This window comes from Bombina bombina, chromosome 5, assembly GCF_027579735.1.
Source record: "Bombina bombina isolate aBomBom1 chromosome 5, aBomBom1.pri, whole genome shotgun sequence".
NCBI lineage: Eukaryota > Metazoa > Chordata > Amphibia > Anura > Bombinatoridae > Bombina > Bombina bombina.
Genome location: NC_069503.1, coordinates 1062612197 through 1062636505, shown reverse-complemented (window position 1 = coordinate 1062636505; position 24309 = coordinate 1062612197). Strand labels below are relative to the sequence as shown.

The 24309-nt window shown below is 37.7% G+C and overlaps 1 protein-coding gene across 1 annotated transcript in view; it reads left to right on the top strand.

Moving 5' to 3' along the window:
- ANXA13 (annexin A13) overlaps positions 1-24309 on the top strand; it is a 103992-nt gene that overhangs the window by 19079 nt on the left and 60604 nt on the right. The window contains exons 2-3 of the mRNA XM_053713205.1: positions 13028-13103; positions 19298-19392. Coding sequence (XP_053569180.1) covers positions 13028-13103; positions 19298-19392 — 171 coding nt within the window. The remainder of the gene's footprint in view (positions 1-13027; positions 13104-19297; positions 19393-24309) is intronic.

Below are 24309 nucleotides of genomic sequence, written 5' to 3'. Positions count from 1 at the left end.
TGTAATCTTGAGTCCAGTATCTGACAATGTGGTGTTACTAGAGTTCTGCAACCAGGTAACTTCCGATTTATCAACATTGATTCTATACCCAGAGAAGGACCCAAATTGTTTGAAAATATCTAGAAGGGGTTGAAGGTTATCTTGAGGGTCACCCACGAACAGTAGCAGATCATCTGCATATAATGAAAGATGATATTTATGTCCAAGAATATCAAGTCCTGTACAGTGTTGTCTGATATAGGAAGCCAGGGGCTCTATGGCCAGGTCAAACAGCAAGGGGGAAAGGGGGCAACCCTGCCTAGTGCCCCTCTGAAGTATGAAAGAGGGAGAGAGCCCTCCATTGACTATAAGGGATGCCATAGGGGCTTGATAAAGTGTGTGAAGAAAATCAGCAAAGCGTTCCGAAATTCCGAATTGTTCTAGAGAGGTGTGCAAGTGATCCCACTCTATCCTGTCAAACGCCTTTTCCGTGTCAAGCTCCAAAAGGCAGGCATCTGGCAGCCTGGAAGGGGTTTGTGAGTTTGCATTATACCAGTAATATGACGTAATAGCTAGGGATTTCCTAATATTAACCACCGAGGATCTACCCTTGACAAAGCCCGTCTGGTCTATATGTACAACAGACGGCAGAACCTTCGCTAGATGGTCGGCCAAAATTTTTGTTAATAGCTTATAATCTCCATTGAGAAGGGAGATTGGTCAGTATGAGGAGGTCTGGGTATGATCCCTGTCTGGTTTGGGAATCAAACAAATGTTCGCTTCCGAGAAACATCTGTCCATTCACGACGCACCTTCCAGGTATGCCGAAAATAGGGAGGCTAAGGTGGGAGCTATTTCCTCACTCAGGAGCTTAAAATATTCAGAGGGTAGCCCGTCTGGGCCTGGGGCCTTCCCTAATTTACCATTCCGTATGGCCTTGATAACTTCCTGTGCATGTATCGGGGCATTGAGGGTCGATTTTTGTTCCTCCAAAATGGTGGGGAGCTGTACCAAACCCCAAAACCTTTGTTTCGCCTCCTGATCCACTGCCTGACTAGTGTATAATTTCGTGTAATATTGCACAAATTCTGTCATAATGTCTTTATTGTCTGAGGTCAATTTAGACTGAGAGTAGATAGCCGCTATGTGAGATTGGGACGGTAAGAATGGACCAGCCTGGCCAAAAGTTTGCCAGATTTATTACCCTGGCGAAAGTATCTACCTTGCCTGTGTATATTAAACTTAAGATGTTGTTGGGTTAGAAAAGTATCTCTAGCTTGCTTGAGCTCGTAGTACTTTCTCTGAAGTGTGGGGGAAGGGTCAGAAAGGTAGTCATTATATGCAGGAGTGAGCTGTGAAAGGAAATCGCCATCTATCCTTTTGTTATCTCTATTGTATTGTGCCGTAAAGGCCATAATACAGCCCCTCATTACTGCCTTAGAGGCATGCCAAAACAAATCAGGAGTGTCTTTATGTGTATCATTGTCAGACGCATAATGTGCCCAGGAGGACTTTAGATGGTTACGGAAGTTTATATTGCTGTAAAGATAGGTGGGGAACCTCCAAGATTTCTTAGGGGGGTCATGGGTGTAGGTTGCAGCAGTAGAGTGATTGGGGCATGGTCCGAGATTGTGATCTGTCCTATGGTGGTGGTATGAACTTGAGGTGTTAGTACAGAAGATGTAAGGAAGTAGTCAATTCTTGACATGGTGTGATGTGTTTTTGATAAGCAGGTAAAATCTCTCTCGTCTGGGTTCTGTGTTCTCCAGACATCTATCAAGTCTAGTGTCTCTTTAAAAGAACCAATTAGAGTTACCTCTTTACTATGTGATACACGTCTTCTCAGGAGGCCTACCACTGACGGGTCTTTAAATCTATCTAAGGGGAGAGCCTGGGCCAGATTAAAATCCCCCCCCCCCCCCATAATTAGTGGAGCATTATATGCCAGTAGTTTTGCAAGTAGGGCTGACCAGAAACTAGGGTTAACATCATTCGGGCCGTAGATGTTGCAAATGGTGTAAGTGAACTGATGAATTTGTAATAGGGCTATAATATATCTACCTCTCTGGTCAATGTCAACCTGCGAAAAGGAAATTGGAAGACCCTTTCTCACCAACATAGCCACCCCCCTCTTTCTACCCTCTGATGGGGAATATATTGCCTGATCTACCCAACGTGTTTTTAACTTTTCGTGTTCGTCCGCTGTTAATTTAGTCTCCTGGAGCAAAGCTATATCAACCTGCAAAGAGTTTAGATGTTGTAAAATAGTGCTTCTCTTTGCAGGCGATGTGATGCCTCCTACATTCCAAGAAACTACTCGAATAGGTACCGCCATAGGATTAGTGTAAAGGTGATAAGAAGGGGACTGTCAATTAAAGGCATGCTATATCTGTGAAGACTGTGTACCCTGCTGCCCTCATGCGTAAGAGAGGTAGTATGTGTTGAACCCCTGCAGGCAAAGAAGGAGAGGAACCCCCAGGACCCACATCGAACACAAGGTAACTCACTGCGATATACTGTTAAGTGTAAGAGCTGGTCCAGAGCCGTGGTAGGGTGGTCTGCAGAGGGCGAGGCCAGGGGATCCCAGGACCCCCCCATGACAGGAGCTGGAAGAGAGACAAGAGTGAGACACATACAAACAATACAGTGATATCCCCAGCGTATCTATTTTAGCATGAAACAATAACCGTGCAATATGAAGGTCGTGATATCTAAGGTATAAAAACAACTTTAACAATATAGACCTTGAGGATGAGGTAGAGCACTCGGAAGGCCGAACTAAGGTGGGGCAATGGCAGCTGTAGCATGTAATAACAGTTCTGAAGGGGCAATAATAAAAAAACAGGGTATGTCAAATATCCTGTCTAATGGCCAAAGAGGGAAGGCCCTACTCAGGCAATAAAAAGCTATTAGGCACAAACAGTAAGAGAGAGGGTCCATTATAAGACTAGTAGGTGAAAAAAAGCACGATGGGTGACCTCTATGCAATGGGTTCATCCAGGGGAAACAAAGGGAATTAAGTTGAAAACATTGGTCCTGGAAACCTATGTCAATAGAAAATATTAAATTATGATTTTGATCTCCCTTACTCATAATAACAAGGGGAGATGCAAATAACACAAGTACCTGAAAAAAAAAGGTATACATCATGTAAAAGAACACGAAATACATTTCACAGATACAAAATACAAACTCCTATTAGAGAACATGTCAGCCATTGTCCTGTCTTCGCTCAGATGATAGGTAGGCCTGCACCGCTGCAGGGGAATGAAAAATCTTAGGTCCAGAAGAGGTCTGCAGCTTATGCTTGGCTGGATACAAAAGGGCAAACTGACGACCCTTTTCATGAAAGAGAGAGCAGAGTGGTGCAAAGTCTTTGCGTCTTCTGGTGACCTCGACAGAAAAGTCCTGAAAGAGTAGGAGACGGTGCTCCTCATATTTAACTTCCTTTGCATTTCGATAAGCCCGCAATATAGCCACTTTGTCCTGATAATTTAAACACCTGAAAATCACTTGGCGTGGTTTCTCCTTGGAGTTTCCTAAGTGCCTGTCCGGACCAATGCGGTGAGCTCTCTCTATGTCGAGGGGCAGGTAATCTTGAGACATTCCAAGAAGTGAAGGAAGGGTAGAGGCTGTGAAATCTAGCAGGTCCTTATCTTTGACTGCTTCTGGCACCCCTATGATGCGTAGATTATTTCGCCTACTGTGATTTTCTAAATCCTCAACCTTATCCTGCAAGTATTGATTTTGTTTCAATAGATTTTTCAGAGACACTTCAGATTCCTGTTGCCTGTCCTCAACTCCAGAGATTCTCTGCTCTGCAGCAGTTAAGCGAGTAGAAAAGGCCCTTACCTCGGTAGTGAGCGTGTCCACACCTGCTTGCAGATTATCCATTTTAGGTAAAAAAAAAGCTTTCAACTCCTGCTGTAAAGTAGCATGGTCACTTGATGAGCTCCCCTCACCTTCCTGCTGGGAGCTATGAATGATGGTTTCAGCAACCTGCTTCAGCCGCTTTTCTTGTGTCTTTGATCTGCAACTCATATTGTCAGTCCCAGACTGGGAAACTCTGTGGAAATAATCGTCAACTTTCATAGAATATAATTCAGTCAGGCTGTGTATGTAGAAGGAGAGCCCCACAAGCTTAGTCCAATAAAAAAAGAGGGGCGTAGGGCACGCTCAGACTGAAATGTGATTAAACTGTAAATTATTTTCTGCACTTGCGTTGCTCCACAGCTTTTATAAAATGCAGGGGCAGGGCTACAGTATATGCGGTGTATGAGTTATAAACAACAAAGATGGTTGAGCAGGTTTGAGCCAGGTGTCCCGTGGCCAACAAAGTAATGCACCAAACACAGAGCAGAAGATGTCAGAAGATCTTGGCAAGAGTTTAAGATTTATCCACTGCTGTACAGGCGTGATATTAAGTTAAACCACTAGATGGCGTAGTTTGCTTACTTAGATGGTGTGAGGTTACAGCAAATCTAAATAAGCCACGTGCACCAACAGACAATAAAAGAATAAATGCAGACTTTTATATTTTTTCTTTTTCAGGTTTCTCTCTCTCACACTCCTTCCCTTTGTAGCAATACAGCACGATAGGGCATACAAGGTTACCAGGTCACCCCCAGCCCAGTGGTATATATGATGTAACAAGCCTCTAAGCAGATAGGATGTGTGTTTCACACCCAAAAGTATAACAATAAAGCTGCTGGCAGAGTTATAAAAAAAAAGTCAGTGTTATTGCCTCAAATACTCTCTTCTCCGTCTGGAGTATAAGCGTTAGTCTGCTCTTTATGATTGTGCCAGGATCAGGGAAGCCTGCAGGGTATATATGGGTACTCACGGTTATCTCCTGGCCCTAAGGCCTGCAAAGCCTGGAACTGAAGTTCTGTCTCCTTGAGAGCCTCACCCCCCTCAAAGAACCTGGTTGCGTCCGATTAGAGTGGGCTAACAGGGCTTATGATAGGAAGATCCCTGCTGCCCTATACCATGCCAGTCCGCTAAAACGCTTGGGGCACTAAGTTGTGGAGAGCAGCTCCGGATCCGCTGCAAAGATGGCGTCCATTCGCGCCTTTTCCGTTTTCTTTTAATTTTTCCTCCGGGGACCAGGACCGGATGACAGGTCCTGCGTGCAAATTTTCGGCCAAGGCACTATTACACTCGGCCTGGCAAGAAGAGGAGTCACGGGGACGGGAAAACAGCAGCAAAGGTACAAGTTTGAGCTGGAGAGATGCGGAGCTCTTTACTGCTGCTGCTTCCCGATCGCCCCCTCCCACCGGAAGTCAATTTTGACACTTTTTATAGGCTCTGTTTTGCAACAAAAAATGTTAATAGTAATTTCAGCTCCCGGATTGTAGGAGCTTAGTTTATTCTTCTGAATTTGCAAGCAGTTACCTCAATCTGTTGATTGATAAAAACCACAGGTCATTTGTGAATGAATCATGCATGTAATATCAAATCTTGCTGTGGTTTAAGTGTTTTTAATTTGTATGAGTGCAGATTGGATGTCTGTTGTTTTCACTTTGTTTAATTAATAAAACATGTTTGGTGTGATTGGAATTGCATAAATATTCCTTTCAGTTTGGTAATAACCACTTGATTTAAGTCAGTAGCGGACCTACTCAACAGAGGGTCCTGGTGCAAATATGTTTGGGACCGGTACCCAATAGTAAGCAATAGCAATATATGTATGCGGCTCTGTATAATGATGTTGGGGAGGGGATAGACAACCTGCACTAATTAAAGGCTCCCCTGCATTAGGATTGTACTCATTCTGCACATTTGTATAATATGGCTGCTATGGACCCCTCCATCACTTGGGACCTGGTGCACCTTGCCCTGCTGCACCAATGGTAGTTCCGCCCCTGATTTAAATATTAAGATTTTGCATACTTTTATAGTTGTTCTTTCTGTCCACACCTTCTTTAGAGTTGTTACCAAATGTGAATAATTTATCCTACCTAGGAGTGCTTATTTGATTTGTTATAAAGTAATATAGCAGTTTGCACTCTAGGTAATTAACAGGTATTACCATCCCTCTATGTAACTTTTATTTATCAGGAAAACCAATATTGTTTGCAGGGCCACAAGGGCCCCCAGAGATGTGAGCTCAGTCTAGGCTTAGACCTCTGAGACCCATGTGGTTACCACCCCCCTGCATAAGAGGAATATTTAAAACTGTGACCCACTACCTGGACACAATTTATTATAAAATATGTTCATTGTTAAATAAATTTGAATTTAGACTTGCAAAACATAGTTCTGCTGGACTTTTATTGTGCTGCTATATATTAATGAAAAATGTGTTTTATTTGTACTTGCATTATGTTATATAACCTCATTTGTATAAACAAATGACACACCTTTCTAATCATAAAGCCGTCTTAAAGGACCAGAATAGTTGAAAAATGATATGCTCTACCACAATGGGTTTAAACACATAGTAGATGTGCCTCTCTTGAACCATGGTGCACTACTAGTCTTAAGCAGACCCCGCTGCTCATCCAATCAGCAGCGCTAGTCACACCCCTCAGATGTGCGACTAACGCTGCTGATTGGAGGAGTAGTAGGTTCCTGCTTGGGACCAGCAGTGCACTGTGGTTGCTGAGTAGCTGAGTAGCTGAGTAGCACTTCTACTGTGTTTTTAACTTCTTTGCAGGGGTTAAACACACAATAGAGTAGGGTTTATAGTTGTAAATTGACATGCTCTAATAGAATAGAGCATGTCATTTTTTGACTATTACAGCCTTTTAAAGAGTTTAACTTTCTGTAACGAATCAATTATCAAATGTTTAAAAAGACACCCGCTGCTCTATCACATGTTTTTAATAAGAATAACTTTTACAGCAGTTTTTTTTTAATGCTTCTTTGGAAAATGATTACAGCTTGGGTGCACTAATCCTTTAGCACATACAGTGGTATGCTGAATGCACCAACATTCTCCTCCTCCACGTTTCAAAAGCAGGCAATGTACTGCTGGGAATTTGACTTTTACGTGCGTTTGAAGGGACATGAAAGAAAAAAAAGAAACTTTAATTATTCAGATAGAGTATTAAATTTTACAAATAATACCGTGAAGATTTTACCTGGGAATGCACCATCATGTGTAACAATGTGCACACTCACTAACATGCGTTCTTTTTCCCAAATACCCTATGAGAAAGAGGTTAAAATTCACTCAAGAAAACTTATGGGCTGAGTTGCAAATGTTCTATGAGTCCTTATGGTGAAGTAGCAGATGTTTCATGGGTGGTAATGGGTGTGTTGTATGCAGGATTGCTACAAAACAGAGAAAGAATGTTTCCAGCACTAAGTTGTAAATAAAGTAGCAAATAAAACATAACTTTTGCTAATTATCTTAACATGAACAAACAGCTAGGCAGATATGAGTCTAGTCGGCCTCTGACACAAAACACTTCACTTGCACTATCTGTGCAAAAACGTTTTTTTTAAAAAGGAAAGGCACACGTTTGCTTCTGGCAGAAGGATGTGCACACTTCAGAGGTGCTCAAACGATCATAACCAAACGGCTTCCCAGAACAAATGCCGCCTCCCACTTGTCTGATTTACCCTTTCTAGGATCCCTCTAATAGCACCCAATGTCCAGCTAGTTCCCAGTGTCAGATACCAAGAGAAGAGAGTCAATTTGAAAAAAGAAGTGAATTTAAAAGTGTCTTAAAATGACATGCTCTATCTCAATCATGCAAGTTTAATTATGCCTTTCCTATCCCTTTAAATGGACATTCTACAAGAGTTACATGCTTTAGTGACTTTAGATATGCTAAAAAGGGGTTAAACGTATAGGTAAAGTTCCACCCCAGAGCCTTGAGAGGAAATGGCCGGTGAGCAACAGTCACACAACCTCTCTAATCACCACCAATGCTATGCTTGGGAGCTGTGAAGCAGGACTTTACCAATATGTGTAACCTATTTGTGGGTAGCTATAATTTAGCAATTAGGCCTATGTATTTGCATTAAAATATCCTTTTAATGAGGATTTGCCAGAATTATTATATCTTTATGGTAGTGAGTCCATACTTTAAGCTCAAATGAACATTCCAGAAGAAGTAAAGCTGATTCTTCTTACCTCTGAGACAGTGTTTTTGTTTCATATGCCGCTAAAGAAATACTAGGAACTTATCAATTGTTTGGACTATTGTATTGTATTGGGTACTTGTAAAGCGCAGCTAATCACCCATAAGGGTCTCAAGGTGCTGCTCATTTTATCAAACTTGGAAGGATGAAAGGCTGAGTGGACCTTGCCGGGAATTGAACCTGCAACCCTTAGGTTGCTACAGAGCTCAGCCACAATGCCTTAGCATGCTGAGCTTTCTGACTATCTACCAACCCTTTCTTCAACCTAAAACACCTGACAATCACTATTTTTTTGGTGACCTCTTTATTCATGTGGAAGCTCTGATTAGCTCAGGAGCACCTGGATTATTTACAGATTTATATTTTGTTAAACTTCTTATGATATCTTTACAAAGAAAATGTTTCTGACGAGTATAAGCAATCAACCTCTTAGCATAGGGTCCCATGTATGAAGCTGTGGGCAAATAAGGCTTCCAACTTGGGAACCCATCCACCTGGCTTTGCAGTGAACAAGCTATTGCACATGTTCGGGGTGATTTATTTTCACCAATTTAGAGATGGTGGAGAGGGTAAGAAGCAGTGATCGAATGACTGCTGCATCTTACGTAGCATAAAGCAGGCTCACATGAGCGATCCTGCCCTGCAAGAGTTCAATAGCAGCATTCGCTGCTTAGTACTTGACGCCCATATCCCTTGGTGACCCTGAGACCATTCCTCTGGCCCTCACGATTTTAGTGTGTTACATATGGAGCTAGTTGCCTCTATACCTATCATTTTGGGATTGCTTTGGATGTAGTTGTATGATTTTAGGGTGTCATATGTGATTTTTAGGTGTTTGTTAAATGATGATTGATTTAATTTTACCACCATGTATCTTGTGTTGTTTTTTTAGTCCAATAGCATCATAAATGCACATTATCCATAACCATTTTTACCCATTTGTTGAACTCTGCTCCTGTTTTGTTCTGCTTGTAAATTCTTGTTGTCAACTCATACCTCCTCCTGACTATCTGCTCGCCTTCTGATTTTGTTTGCTATTGCCTGAGAGTGTTTCAGCTTTGCCTGCTTTTGACTACCCTTCTGAGCATCCCCTGGTACTGCTGCTGTCAGACCATTAACTTCTATTCAACTGTCTTACTAGTTCAATAGGTCACATACTAGGCCTCATCCAGCGTGTTGGGTCAGGTGTTTTTATTAATCACTACTCAGCCATTGGTCCTAAGTAGAATATAGACACTTCTAGTACAAATTCTACCGGACCTTAAAATTAACCAAAAACTAAATGCACTGAAATAAAAAAAATATAAAGAAATACAATGGTGAGCCACATAGGTTGCCAGGTCACTGATGCAAGTTAAAGGGGTATGAAATGTTTTAAGATTGGAATATAAAATGCTTAATTATGCATAGCTAAATACACTTGGCAATATGATTTCATTATTTATTTTACTCCCTTTTCCTATGTTTAAGCTTTGAGCATCTCCATAGACTTTAATAGAGATATATGAATTCAAATTCAAGATAAAGAAATTATTTTTGTTAAAATGAACTTTTAAGCTTTCACAGATGTGCTCTTGCACTGAATAAACAGACATTTTAAAATGAATTTCTGTGCCATTGGAGAAAGATAATTCACAATATAAATCATGTAGTGAAACAACATCAGTGACAGCATTTTATTACCCTAATCTCTTCATTTAGCTACAATAAATTATACTTTGTATATATAATATTATAGGACTTGCAAGGTATATTTTTTACTTGGATTTCTTGCATATACAGTTACAAATGAAAAATGATGCCATTGAAAATTATCAATAGAAAACAGGTAACTTGATAAGAAATGAGGAAGTGATAATATACTGTACTGTGGCCTTGAATAGACAATGTAGATGCAAACATATTTATCCATATTTCCTTGATAAGCATCACATAGTTAGCGTCACACGTCTGTCACACGTTTCCAATGCACTAATCTTACACCTGTGCTTTATCGGAAAAAATGCTACCTTATTATTAAAGCATGAGCCCCTTGTGATCATTGTATTATTTTACAATTAAATGGTGTAATACATGTTATAGGTACTTATTCAAGTTTAAATATCATTTTGAAATTGGATGTAGGAGATGCTATCATAATCCCAAATTATGCTTAGTTAAAACAACTTCCAATTGTATAATTCCTGCCAATGGTTCTATAGAATCCCAAATTACTTATGCACTTAAAGGGACAGTTTACACAAAAATGTTTTCCCCTTTAATTGGTTCCTAATGATCCACTTTACCTGCTGGAGTGTATTAAATTATTTACAAGTATTTCCATTGCCCTTATATAGGCATTTGAAATAGTTTATTTAGCCTGTGGTATCCCCACCCAACCTGTAAGTTTTTGGCCTCAAGGTGTAAACACAGCCAGTAGAAGAACTTACACTCCCAGTGGGGTATAGAAGAGATAAGGAAATAAAATGTTAATTTTCCATTGTTCTCTCCAAGTATTGGTGATTGATTTATGGACAGATATAAGATAAAGAAGCAGTTATATGTACACAATGTGATAAAGTAATGAGATCTGATTATACCTACAAGCTCAACCCATTTTATTAGGTTGTGACTTCAAAACACAAAATCAGCTCTTTCATATGCACAAATAAACCTTAAAAAAGCAAATCTCATACATTTTATACTCTGCAGCTGGTAAATAAAGTAATTGGAAACACATATCATATCTATCTATCTATCTATCTATCTATCTATCCATCATCTATCTATCCATCATCTATCAATCATCTATCTATCTATCCATCATCTATCTATCATCTATCCATTATCTATCTATCTATCTATCTATCTATCTATCTATCTATCTATCTATCTATCTGTCTGTCTGTCTATCATCTATCTATCTATCTATCTATCTATCTATCTATCTATCTATCTATCTATCTATCTATCTATCTATCATATATCTATCTATCATATATCTATATATCTATCTATAATCTATATATCTATCTATCTGTCATATATCTATCTATCATCTATCTATCCATCGTCTGTCTGTCTGTCAGTCTATCATCTATCTATCTATCTATCTATCTATCTATCTATCTATCTATCTATCTATCTATCTATCTATCTATCTATCTATCATATATATATATATCATATATCTATCTATCTATCTATCTATAATCTATCTATCATCTATCTATCTATAATCTATCTATCTATCTATCTATCTATCTATCTATCCATCGTCTGTCTGTCTATCTATCTGGCTATCATCTATCTGTCTGTCTGTCTATCTATCAATCTGTCTGTTTGTCTGTCTGTCTATCTATCTATCTGGCTATCATCTGTCTATCATATATCTATCTATCTATCTATCTATCTATCTATCTACCTACCTATCATATATCTAATTATCTATCTATCATCTATCTATCTGGCTATCATCTATCTATCTATCTATCTATCTATCAATCATCTATCTATCTATCTATCTATCTATCTATCTATCTAGCTATCATATATCTATCTGGCTATCATTTATCTATCTGTCTGTCTATCATATATATATCTATATGGCTATCATCTGTCTATCTATCTATCTATCTATCTATCTATTTATCATCTATCTATCTGCACAACGATTTGATACATTTTATATATATATATATATATATATATATATATATATATATATATATATATATATATATATATTTGTCTTTGCTTTCAAAGGAGAGGAAAAATGTATGTATTATGTGCATCATAATGTTTTGGTTAAATGTTTTACTTTGTTTAAAATTAGTTTTAACCAACACTCTTGAATACCATTTTTATTGTTTGCATGAGGCAGAGTGCAAAATAACGCAATGCTCATTATATGTATAGATCAACTTGTAATCAGGTCTATGTGAAGAACTGTAGTGTCAAGGTCATGAAATAACTTAAGGGACAGAAACCCTTTCATGATTTAGAGGGAGCATGCAATTTTAAACAACTTTCCAATTTACTTCTCTTATATAATATGCTTCATTCTCTTGATATCCTTTGTTAAAAAGCACATCTAAATATGCTTAGTAGCTCCTGTGATTGGCTCACCCATGTGCATTGCTATTTCTTCAAGAAATGATATCTAAAGAAGGAAACAAATTAGATAATAGAAGTAAATTGGAATGATGTTTAAAATTGTATTCTTTATCTGAATCATATAATATATTTTTGAGCTGTATGTCCCTTTAAACTGCTTTGCTACCAATGTTTAAACTTTATGTCTCTTATGAGTTTCCAAATTCTAATTCTTGGTTTTACCAACATACTGTATATCCGTCCTTACACAGATTAGATTACTGTAGGAAGGCTTTAGTATCCTTAAAGGGACAGTCTAGTAAAAATTAAACTCATGATTTAGATAGGGCATTTCATTTTTTTAAACAACTTTCAAATGTACTTTTGTCATCAAATTTGCTTTGTTCTCTTGGTATTCTTAGTTGAAAGCTAAACCTAGGTAGCCTCATTTTGCTAATTTATAAGCCCTTGAAGGCCCCCTCTAATCTCAGTGGATTTTGACAGTTTTTCACAACTAGAGGGTGTTAGTTCATGTGTGCCATATAGATAACATGGTGCTCACGCCCGTGGAGTTACCTAGGAGTCAGCACTGATTGGTTAAAATGCAAGTCTGTCAAAAGAACTGATATAAGGGGCAGTCTGCAGAGGCTCAGATACAAGGTAATCACAGAGGTAAAAAGTACATTAATATAACTGTGTTGGTTATGCAAAACTGGGGAATGGGTAATAATGGGATTATCTATCTTTTTTAAACAATATAAATTCTGGAGTAGACTGTCCCTTTAAAATACTTATGCAGTTTTACATTTACCTATTATTCTAATATAAAACCAATTATTTAAATTGTAATCGTTAAATCATTTTGTTATTTGTTTTATAGCCGACCATTAAGCATCATCATGGCTCCAGTGCAGAAAGAGACGCCAAGAAACTGCAAAAGGCCTGCAAGGGAATGGGTAAATATGACTCAGATTCGTCTTCCTGGGAAAGCCGTTTTTGTTTAGCGATGAACTTAAAACATATATTTCACATTTAATAGGATTATATTTAGTAAACAAATATTGTTTTAAATTATACAATTGTGTAAAAATACTATGGGGCCTATTTATGAAATGTTTGTCCTACATGATCCGATCAGCAGATCGTGTCCGACAGACATCGCTGAATGCGGACAGCAATATGCTCTCCGGTGTTCAGCATTGCACCAGCAGCTCCTGTGAACTGCTGGTGAAACGCCGCCCCCTGCAGATTCGTGGCCAATCGGCGGTTAGTAGGGGGTGTCAATAAACCCGATCGTATTGGATCGGGGTGATTTCACCCGATCTCTGTCCGCCTCCTCAGAGCAGGCGGAAAGGTTATGGAGCAGCATTCTTTAGACTGCTGCTTCATAACTGGTGTTTTTCTCGAGTCTGAAAGCTCGCAAGAAACACGGAGCTTGATAAATGGCCACTATGTAATAACACTTGATAGAGAAGGTATTTATTATTTAGTCTTATCACTTGTCTTGTAATTTAACTATGAAAATGTTGGTTTTCCCACTACCATAAGAGAGGATGGTGTATGTGCTGCATTATGCATAACCTTACCCCTGTAAAATGCTACACAGATATTGCTTGATCAAGCTGAACACATTTATACCTGTTCCTTACATGCTGCAGTAAAGGAGATAATACTCAAAAGGTGTTTTTTTAAAGTGGTATGCCCCTTGACTGCAAAGCAATGCTTATTTGGGCAAATGAAAGATTTAAGTACTTTTTAAATTATTTATTTTGTGTGCTGATTTTTTTTCTCAAATTTAATTTTTATTGAGATAAGATAGAATATTACAAGGGTATAAAAGTAAAATAAGAGAACACACAAGCATATTATAAATGGCATTCCTATGTTTACATTACTATGCTTGAACAATAGGCAATATCCTTAACCATCTGCTTGTATTAGATTGGAATTGAGTGACACTCTCTAAATTGTTTAAAGGCACGTGTGCATGGGCATGTGTGCTGTAATAATATAAGGCATGTGTGCATGGGCATGTGTGCTGTAATAATATAAGGCACGTGTGCATGTTCATGTGTGCTGTAATAATATAAGGCACGTGTGCATGTTCATGTGTGCTGTAATAATATAAGGCATGTGTGCATGTGCATGTGTGCTGTAATAATATAAGGCATGTGTGCATGTTCATGTGTGCTGTAATAATATAAGGCACGTGTGCATGTTCATGTGTGCTGTAATAATATAAGGCGTGTGTGCATGTGCATGTGTGCTGTAATAATATAAGGCATTTGTGCATGTGCATGTGTGCTGTAATAATATAAGGCACGTGTGCATGTGCGCTGTAACAATATAAGGCATGTGTGCTGTAATAATATAAGGCACGTGTGCATGTGCATGTGTGCTGTAATAATATAAGGCATGTGTGCATGTGCATGTGTGCTGTAATAATATAAGGCACGTGTGCATGTGCATGTGTGCTGTAATAATATAAGGCATGTGTGCATGTGCATGTGTGCTGTAATAATTTAAGGCATGTGTGCATGTGTGCTGAAATAATATAAGGCATGTGTGCATGTGCATGTGTGCTGTAATAATATAAGGCATGTGTGCATGTGCATGTGTTCTGTAATAATTTGAGGCATGTGTGCGTGTGCATGTGCATGTGTACTGTAATAATATAAGGCACCTGTGCATGTGTGATGTAATAATTTAAGGCATGTGTGCATGTGCGCTGTAATAATATAAGGCACGTGTGCATGTCCATGTGTGCTGTAATAATATAAGGCATGTGTGCATGTGTGCTGTAATAATTTAAGGCATGTGTGCTGTAATAATATAAGGCATGTGTGCATGTCCATGTGTGCTGTAATAATATAAGGCATGTGTTCATGTGTGCTGTAATAATTTAAGGCATGTGTGCTGTAATAATATAAGGCATGTGTGCATGTGCATGTGTGCTGCAATAATATAAGGCACGTGTGCATGTGCATGTGTGTTGTAACAATATAAGGCATGTGTTCATGTGCATGTGTGCTGCAATAATTTAAGGCATGTGTGCATGTGATGCCCTTGTTAGTAGAAGTGCTTATACATTTAGTATTTTTTTGGCATAGGGTAAATAATTCATGCATTATTTTTAGCTTAACAACTAGTTAATTGTGTACTAACTGATTTTTAGTGTAAAATATAGGAAGTTATTTATTGGAGAAAGAGGTACAATGAATAATATTGTACGACTCTCATCAAGCAGAGCATGGGCATGTGTGCTGTAATAATATAAGGCATGTGTGCATGTGCATGTGTGCTGTAATAATATAAGGCATGTGTGCATGTGCATGTGTGCTGTAATAATTTAAGGCATGTGTGCATGTGCATGTGTGCTGTAATAATATATGGCATGTGTGCATGTGCATGTGTGCTGTAATAATATAAGGCATGTGTGCATGTGCATGTGTGCTGTAATAATATAAGGCATGTGTGCATGTGCATGTGTGCTGTAATAATTTAAGGCATGTGTGCATGTGCATGTGTGCTGTAATAATATATGGCATGTGTGCATGTGCATGTGTGCTGTAATAATATAAGGCATGTGTGCATGTGCATGTGTGCTGTAATAATTTGAGGCATGTGTGCGTGTGCATGTGCATGTGTACTGTAATAATATAAGGCATGTGTGCATGTGCATGTGTGCTGTAATAGTTTAAAGCATGTGTGCATGTGTGCTGTAACAATATAAGGCACGTGTGCATGTGCATGTGTGCTGTAATAATTTAAGGCATGTGTGCATGTGCATGTGCTGTAATAATTTAAGGTATGTGTGCATGTGCATGTGTGCTGTAATAATTTAAGGCATGTGTGCATGTGTGCTGTAATAATTTAAGGCATGTGTGCTGTAATAATTTAAGGCATGTGTGCATGTGCATGTGTGCTGTAATAATATAAGGCACGTGTGCATGTGCATGTGTGCTGTAATAATATAAGGCATGTGTGCTGTAATAATTTAAGGCATGTGTGCATGTGATTGTGCATGTGTACTGTAATAATATAACGCACGTGTGCATGTGCATGTGTGCAGTAATAATATAAGGCATGTGTGCTGTAATAATTTAAGGCATGTGTGCGTGTGCATATGCATGTGTACTGTAATAATATAAGGCACGTGTGCATGTGCATGTGTGCTGTAATAATTTAAGGTATGTGTGCATGTGCAGGTGTGCTGTAATAATATAAGGCACGTGTGCATGTCCATGTGTGCTGTAATAATATAAGGCATGTGTGCATGTGTGCTGTAATAATTTAAAGCATGTGTGCTGTAATAATATAAGGCATGTGTGCATGTGTGCTGTAATAATTTAAGGCATGTGTGCATGTGTGCTGTAATAATATAAGGCATGTGTTCATGTGCATGTGTGCTGCAATAATTTAAGGCATGTGTGCATGTGATGCCCTTGTTAGTAGAAGTGCTTATACATTTAGTATTTTTTTGTCATAGGGTAAATAATTAATGCATTATTTTTATTATTATGTGTGCTGTAATAATATAAGGCATGTGTGCATGTTCATGTGTGCTGTAATAATATAAGGCATGTGTGCATGTGCATGTGTGCTGTAATAATATAAGGCATGTGTGCATGTTCATGTGTGCTGTAATAATATAGGGCACGTGTGCATGTTCATGTGTGCTGTAATAATATAAGGCGTGTGTGCATGTGCATGTGTGCTGTAATAATATAAGGCATTTGTGCATGTGCATGTGTGCTGTAATAATATAAGGCACATGTGCATGTGCGCTGTAATAATATAAGGCATGTGTGCTGTAATAATATAAGGCACGTGTGCATGTGCATGTGTGCTGTAATAATATAAGGCATGTGTGCATGTGCATGTGTGCTGTAATAATATAAGGCATGTGTGCATATGCATGTGTGCTGTAATAATTTAAGGCATGTGTGCATGTGCATGTGTGCTGAAATAATATAAGGCATGTGTGCTGTAATAATATAAGGCATGTGTGCATGTGCATGTGTTCTGTAATAATTTGAGGCATGTGTGCGTGTACATGTGCATGTGTACTGTAATAATATAAGGCACCTGTGCATGTGTGCTGTAATAATTTAAGGCATGTGTGCATGTGTGCTGTAATAATATAAGGCACGTGTGCATGTCCATGTGTGCTGTAATAATATAAGGCATGTGTTCATGTGTGCTGTAATAATTTAAGGCATGTGTGCTGTAATAATATAAGGCATGTGTGCATGTGCATGTGTGCTGTAATAATATAAGGCACGTGTGCATGTGCATGTGTGTTGTAACAATATAAGGCATGTGTTCATGTGCATGTGTGCTGCAATAATTTAAGGCATGTGTGTATGTTATGCCCTTGTTAGTAGAAGTGCTTATACATTTAGTATTTTTTTGGCATAGGGTAAATAATTCATGCATTATTTTTAGCTTAACAACTAGTTAATTGTGTACTAACTGATTTTTAGTGTAAAATATAGGAAGTTATTTATTGGAGAAAGAGGTACAATGAATAATATTGTACGACTCTCATCAAGCAGAGCACAGTGTTAGTAAATTGTACATGGCACAAAGGCTTTATTGTATATTCATTTTGTGTATCACTTGAAATAAATTGTTACAATGTTACACAGACTAATCAACATGTATTGAAGCTACAAAGCCATCTCTGCTAATAAAGGGAAAATAAATGCTACAATTAAAATGTATAACATCTTTAACATATTGTAAAAAAACATTTTTTTTCATGAAAATTAAGTAGCACGAATCTATAAAGTCTTATGCACCTTTAACTGTACTTTGCAAACCCTTTTGTGAATATTTGGGTGGGAATACCCAAAGCTGTGATAACAAGTAATCTTTAAACATTATTCACTTTTTCAGTCAAAGATTTACTATTCCCTTATGCATTTTATCACAAATTAAGATCTTACCATCCAAAAACAGTTCATTACTATACTTACTATAGTAGGAACGTTTGGCATAATACTAACAGATTCAGATTTATTGGATGTGTGTTTTACTGTCTGCCTATTTCTACATATGCAGGAAACTCCCAAAAGTGTGTGTACCTTGCACTCAAAATATGTGTACATTTTCTAATATTCAAATTATAAGCCCACAATGATGTTGCAAATCCACTACCATGAACTGAAAATGTAACAACTCTAACAGTGCATTAGGATGTATTGTGATCAGTGATACAACACCAAAATAACCCATTTCTTGATATTTTTATCATTTAAAAAGATAGATACTGTAACAGTTTTACTACCCATTCCTCAGCTTTGCATAACCAATATTGTTATATTAATGTACTTTATAATCTCTAAACCTCTGAATCTCTGCCTGTTTCTAAGCCCCTGCATGCCACCTCTTATCTCAGTGCTTTATATTAGCTTTTCACTGCCACACAGTGCTAGTTCATGTGTACCATATAGATAACATTGTGCTCTCTCCCATGGCTACAATGCAAGTTTGTAAGTAGCTGGAAACATGTAAAAGCATATTTATTTATGCAATATTCATATTTAATCAAGTGTTATACTGTGTATTTACTGTAAATATTTCACATTCCAATATTATTTACATTGGGGAATATATTCCAAGTATTTTTATATATAGATATTCCTATTTATATTTATATACAGTATATCTATACCTATATAATCATATGCATATATATATATATATATATATATATATATATATATATATATATATATATATATATATATACAGTATATAAATATAGGTATATATTGTACCAAAATACCATCGGAATAAATGTAAAAATATGTTTCTAAGAACAAATAGAACATATTCAGTTATGTGAAGAACATTGGAATGTGAAATATTCATATTTCATGACGGGTTAGGCAGGTAATTAAACGGGTTTACGCACAAGCATTGAAGTCTATAGGGAAATACATGAATGATATTCCAAGTACAGCTTACTTCTGGCGAAGTTAAAGCACGAGCAGGAGCGCCAATTACCACTACACTCGTAATCAAGCCCCTAATAGTGTATGTAAAAATAGAACAGTCTGATTTATTATTAGAATTTCCTTTTTCATTAAAATAAAAGTTTTAATGCTAACTGTTATATTCTGTTTCTATTTGATTTCTACAGGAACAGATGAAAAAGCAATTATTGAAATCCTAGCAAACAGAACGTCAGATCAGCGACAAGAAATTAAACAAAAATATAAGACCTTGTATGGCAAGGTAAACGTGTTGTTTTGTGTAACAAACTTATGTGTGTGAACTCAAGGACTATTGTTTAGTAGTCACTGTTGCAATTATTGACTTTAAAGAAACCTGATTAAAATGATCTTGCTGCGATGAGGTTACAAACAGAATGTATTATAATTATAAACCACCCAACCAATAACAGCAGAAACCACATTGTTTTCTTATTTTATCTGTTAATTACTTTAAGTGTAAAGTTTCCTAACTTAACGCACAGTATATACAATTAGACTGCAATACTGGGGGACTTTCATTGATTACATTTTTCAAACACGCTTTATTTGAAAATTATTTACCATTTTGTGAAGGTAAACATACCACCGCTCCTCCGCCCGCATCTCATACTCCATCTAGCTGAGCAATGACAAATCTGGCTTCATCCAATCGTTGCGTGCCCCACAAGACGCCCAGCTCATGGGGCACGCAGCGATTGGATGAAGCCGGATTCATCATCACCTACCTAGATGGAGGATGAGATGCAGTTGGAGGAACGGCGGTATGTTTACCTTCACAAAATGGTAAATATTTTTCAAATAAAGCATATTAAAAAAATGTAATTAATGAAAGTCCCCCTGTATTGAAGTTTAATTGTATATACTGTGCATTAAGTTAAGCAACTTTACAATCACTTTAACAGATTTTCTTACGCCTAGATTACGAGTCTTGCGTTAGCCTTAAAAAGCAGCGTTGAGAGGTCCCAACGCTGCTTTTTAACGCCCGCTGGTATAACGAGTCTGGCAGGTACAGGTGTACCACTCCCTTTTTTTCCGTGACTCGAGCATACCGCAAATCCCTTTACGTAAATTGCGTATCCTATCTTTTCAATGGGATTTTCCTAACGCTGGTATTACGCGTCTTGGAAAAAGTGAGCGGTACACCCTCTCCTGTCAAGACTCCTACCACATTTAAAAGTCAGTAGTTTAGAGTTTTATGGGCTAACGCCGTAACATAAAACTCTTAACTAAAGTGCTAAAAAGTACACTAACACCCATAAATTACCTATTAACCCCTAAACCGAGGCCCCCCCCCACATCGCAAACACTATATTAACATTTTTAACCCCTAATCTGCCTGACCGGACATCGCCGCCGCTTCAATAAATGTATTAACCCCTAAACTGCCTCACTCCCGCCTCGCAAACACTAGTTAAATATTATTAACCCCTAATCTGCCATCCCTAACATCGCTGCCACCTACCTACATTTATTAACCCCTAATCTGCCGCCCCCAACGTCGCCGCCACTATATTAAATTTATTAACCCCTAAATCTAAGTCTAATCCTAACACCCCCTAACTTAAATATAATTTAAATAAATCTAAATAAAATTACTACAATAAAATAAATTATTCCTATTTAAAACTAAATACTTACCTATAAAATAAGCCCTAAGATAGCTACAATATAACTAATAGTTACATTGTATCTAGCTTAGGTTTTATTTTTATTTTACAGGCAACTTTGTATTTATTTTAACTAGGTACAATACTTATTAAATAGCTATTAACTATTTAATAACTTCCTAGTTAAAATAAAGACAAATATACCTGTAAAATAAAACCTAACCTAAGTTACAATTACACCTAACACTACACTATCATTAAATAAATTAACTAAATTAACTACAATTAATTACAATTAAATTAAATAAACTAAATTACGAAAAAACAAACACTAAATTACATAAAATAATAAAATAATTAAAAATTTTAAAAACTAATTACACCTAATCTAATCCCCCTAATAAAAAAAAGCCCCCCAAAATAATAAAAATCCCTACCCTACACTAAATTACAAATAGCCCTTAAAAGTGCTTTTTGCGGGGCATTGCCCCAAAGTAATCAGCTCTTTTACCTGTAAAAAAAAATACAATACCCCCCTCAACATTACAACCCACCACCCACACACCCAACCCTACTCTAAAACGCACCCAATCCCCCCTTAATAAAACCTAACACTAACCCCTTGAAGATCACCCTTCCTTTAGACGTCTTCACCCAACTGGGCAGAAGTGGTCCTCCAGACGGGCTGAAGTCTTCATCCTATCCGGGCAGAAGAGGTCCTCCAGACGTGCAGAAGTCTTCATCCAGGCGGCATCTTCTATTTTCATCCATCTGGAGTGGAGCGGACCCATCTTCAAGACATCCGACGCGGAGCATCCTCTTCTTTCGACGGTAACTAGAATGACGTCATCCAAGATGACATCCCTTCAATTCCGATTGGCTGATAGAATTCTATCAGCCAATCGGAATTAAGGTAGAAAAAATCCTATTGGCTGATTAGTTTTGAACAGCCAATAGGATTGAGCTTGCATACTATTGGCTGATTGGATCAGCCATTAGGATTTTTTCTACCTTAATTCCGATTGGCTGATAGAATTCTATCAGCCAATCGGAATTGAAGGGACGCCATCTTGGATGATGTCATTTAAAGGACCCTTCATTGTTCCAGTCGCCTCCGCGTCGGATGTCTTGAAGATGCCGCCTGGATGAAGACTTCTGCATGTCTGGAGGACCTCTTCTGCCCGGATAGGATGAAGACTTCGGACAGTCTGGAGGACCACTTCTGCCCGGTTGGGTGAAGACGTCTCAAGGTAGGGTGATCTTCAAGGGGGTAGTGTTAGGTTTTATTAAGGGGGGATTGGGTGGGTTTTAGAGTAGGGTTGGGTGTGTGGGTGGTAAGTTGTAATGTTGGGGGGGTATTGTATTTGTTTTTACAGGTAAAAGAGCTGATTACTTTGGGGCCTTTTAAGGGCTATTTGTAATTTAGTGTAGGGTAGGGATTTTTATTATTTGGGGGGCTTTTTTTATTAGGGGGATTAGATTAGGTGTAATTAGTTTAATTTTTTTTTAAATTATTTTATTATTTTCTGTAGTTTAGTGCTTTTTTCCCGTAATTTAGTTTATTTAATTTAATTGTAATTAATTGTAGTTAATTTAGGTAATTTATTTAATGATAGTGTATTGTTAGGTGTAATTGTAACTTAGGTTAGGATTTATTTTACAGGTATATTTGTCTTTATCTTTATTTTAACTAGGAAGTTAGTAAATAATAACTATTTAATAACTATTGTACCTTGTTAAAATAAATACAAAGTTGCCTGTAAAATAAAAATAAACCCTAAGCTAGCTACAATGTAACTATTATTTATATTGTAGCTATCTTAGGGTTTATTTTACAGGTAAGTATTTAGTTTTAAATAGGAATAATTTATTTAATAATAGTAATTTTATTTAGATTTATTTAAATTATATTTAAGTTAGGGGGGGGTGTTAGGGTTAGACTTAGATTTAGGGGTTAATAAAATTTAATATAGTGGCAGCGACGTTGGGGGCGGCAGATTAGGGGTTAATAATTGTAGGTAGGTTTTGACGACATTGGGTGCAGCAGAATAGGGGTTAATAACTATAATGTAGGTGTCGGCGATGTTGGGGGTGACAGACTAGGTACATAAGTATAATGTAGGTGGCGGTGGTGTCCGGAGTAGCAGATTAGGGGTTAAAAATATTATGCAGGTGGCGACGATGTCGGGGTTGGCAGATTAGGGGTTAATAAGTGTAAGATTAGGGGTGTTTAGACTCAGGGTTCATGTTAGGGTGTTAGGTGTAGACATAACATTTATTTCCCCATAGGAATCAATGGGGCTGCGTTAGGAGCAGAACACTGCTTTTTTGCAGGTGTTAGGTTTTTTTTCAGCCGAATCTGCCCCATTGATTCCTATGGTGAAATAGTGCACAAGCACGTTTTGCCAGCTCACTGCTACCGTAAGCAGCGCTGGTATTGAGGTGAGATGTGGAGCTAAATTTTTCTCTCCGCTCACTTTTTTGCGACTAACGCCGGGTTTAGAAAAATCTGTAATTCCAGCGTTGTCTTAAGTGAGCGTTGAGAAAAAAATGCTTGTTAACACCGCACACCATTACAGACAAAAACTCGTAATCTAGCCATTAGTGTTTTGAACTGTATCACACTTCCTTTTGAACAGCATCACACTTCCTCATAGTTCATAGCACACAGTGATATACCAATATACCAATAGCGATGTGCACACAAACAAAGCCGAGAAAACAATTCCACTAGCAAGCATGCACAGAATCATCAAAAATGTCCTCCTTCCTGAAGGTGCAGGTAAAACTCAAATGAAACAGACAACAGAAAGTTCCATAGAGTAATACTGTTTGGCAAAGTGGATAGAATGTCCTGATCATCGTTGACAAAACTTAGAGGTGAAACGTATGTCAGAGAATCTAAAGAACTTGCATCATTACATCACGAAAAGGAGCAGATTCTAATAATTAGTGATCATTTTCTGCATTATTCCAATAGTGGAATTGTTTTTTTGGTTTGTGTATTGTGTGTACAGTGTTATTTGGATAACGTTTCATACCATGTATAAAGACAGTCTGTGATTGGGTGTAATTATAATTTCTCCTGCATCTTGACCTGCCTTACAATCTAAATCCTGCCTAAGCCCGAATACCAGTGTGTGACCCTGCTAGTACAAACAGACTGAAAACTGCTAAAGTTCAACTACTCGAGCTTTAATATGTGTAAATTCCCATGTTTTTTCATGCTGAACTGTGCTTTTAAAAATCTGCAACAACTTGCTCCAGCCATACAGTACCTCGTGTTCCAGTTTCCTTGTTTTCTGTTTGCTGGGCTAAATTTATATAATCAGATTGTCCAAGCCTTACAAAGCTTTTTGCTCCAGTTATCCTAATTACAATTTATTAGACTGAGTTGAAATAATTTGATTGATAGTATCCAGTCTCCAGTGCCTTCTAATACTTGGTGCATTTACTGATACAGGTACTGTTCAGCATATGTTTGGGTCTATATAAAATGAGTCCAATAACAAGTTCATTACTGAAACATGAAAAGGCTATTTAAAGAGATA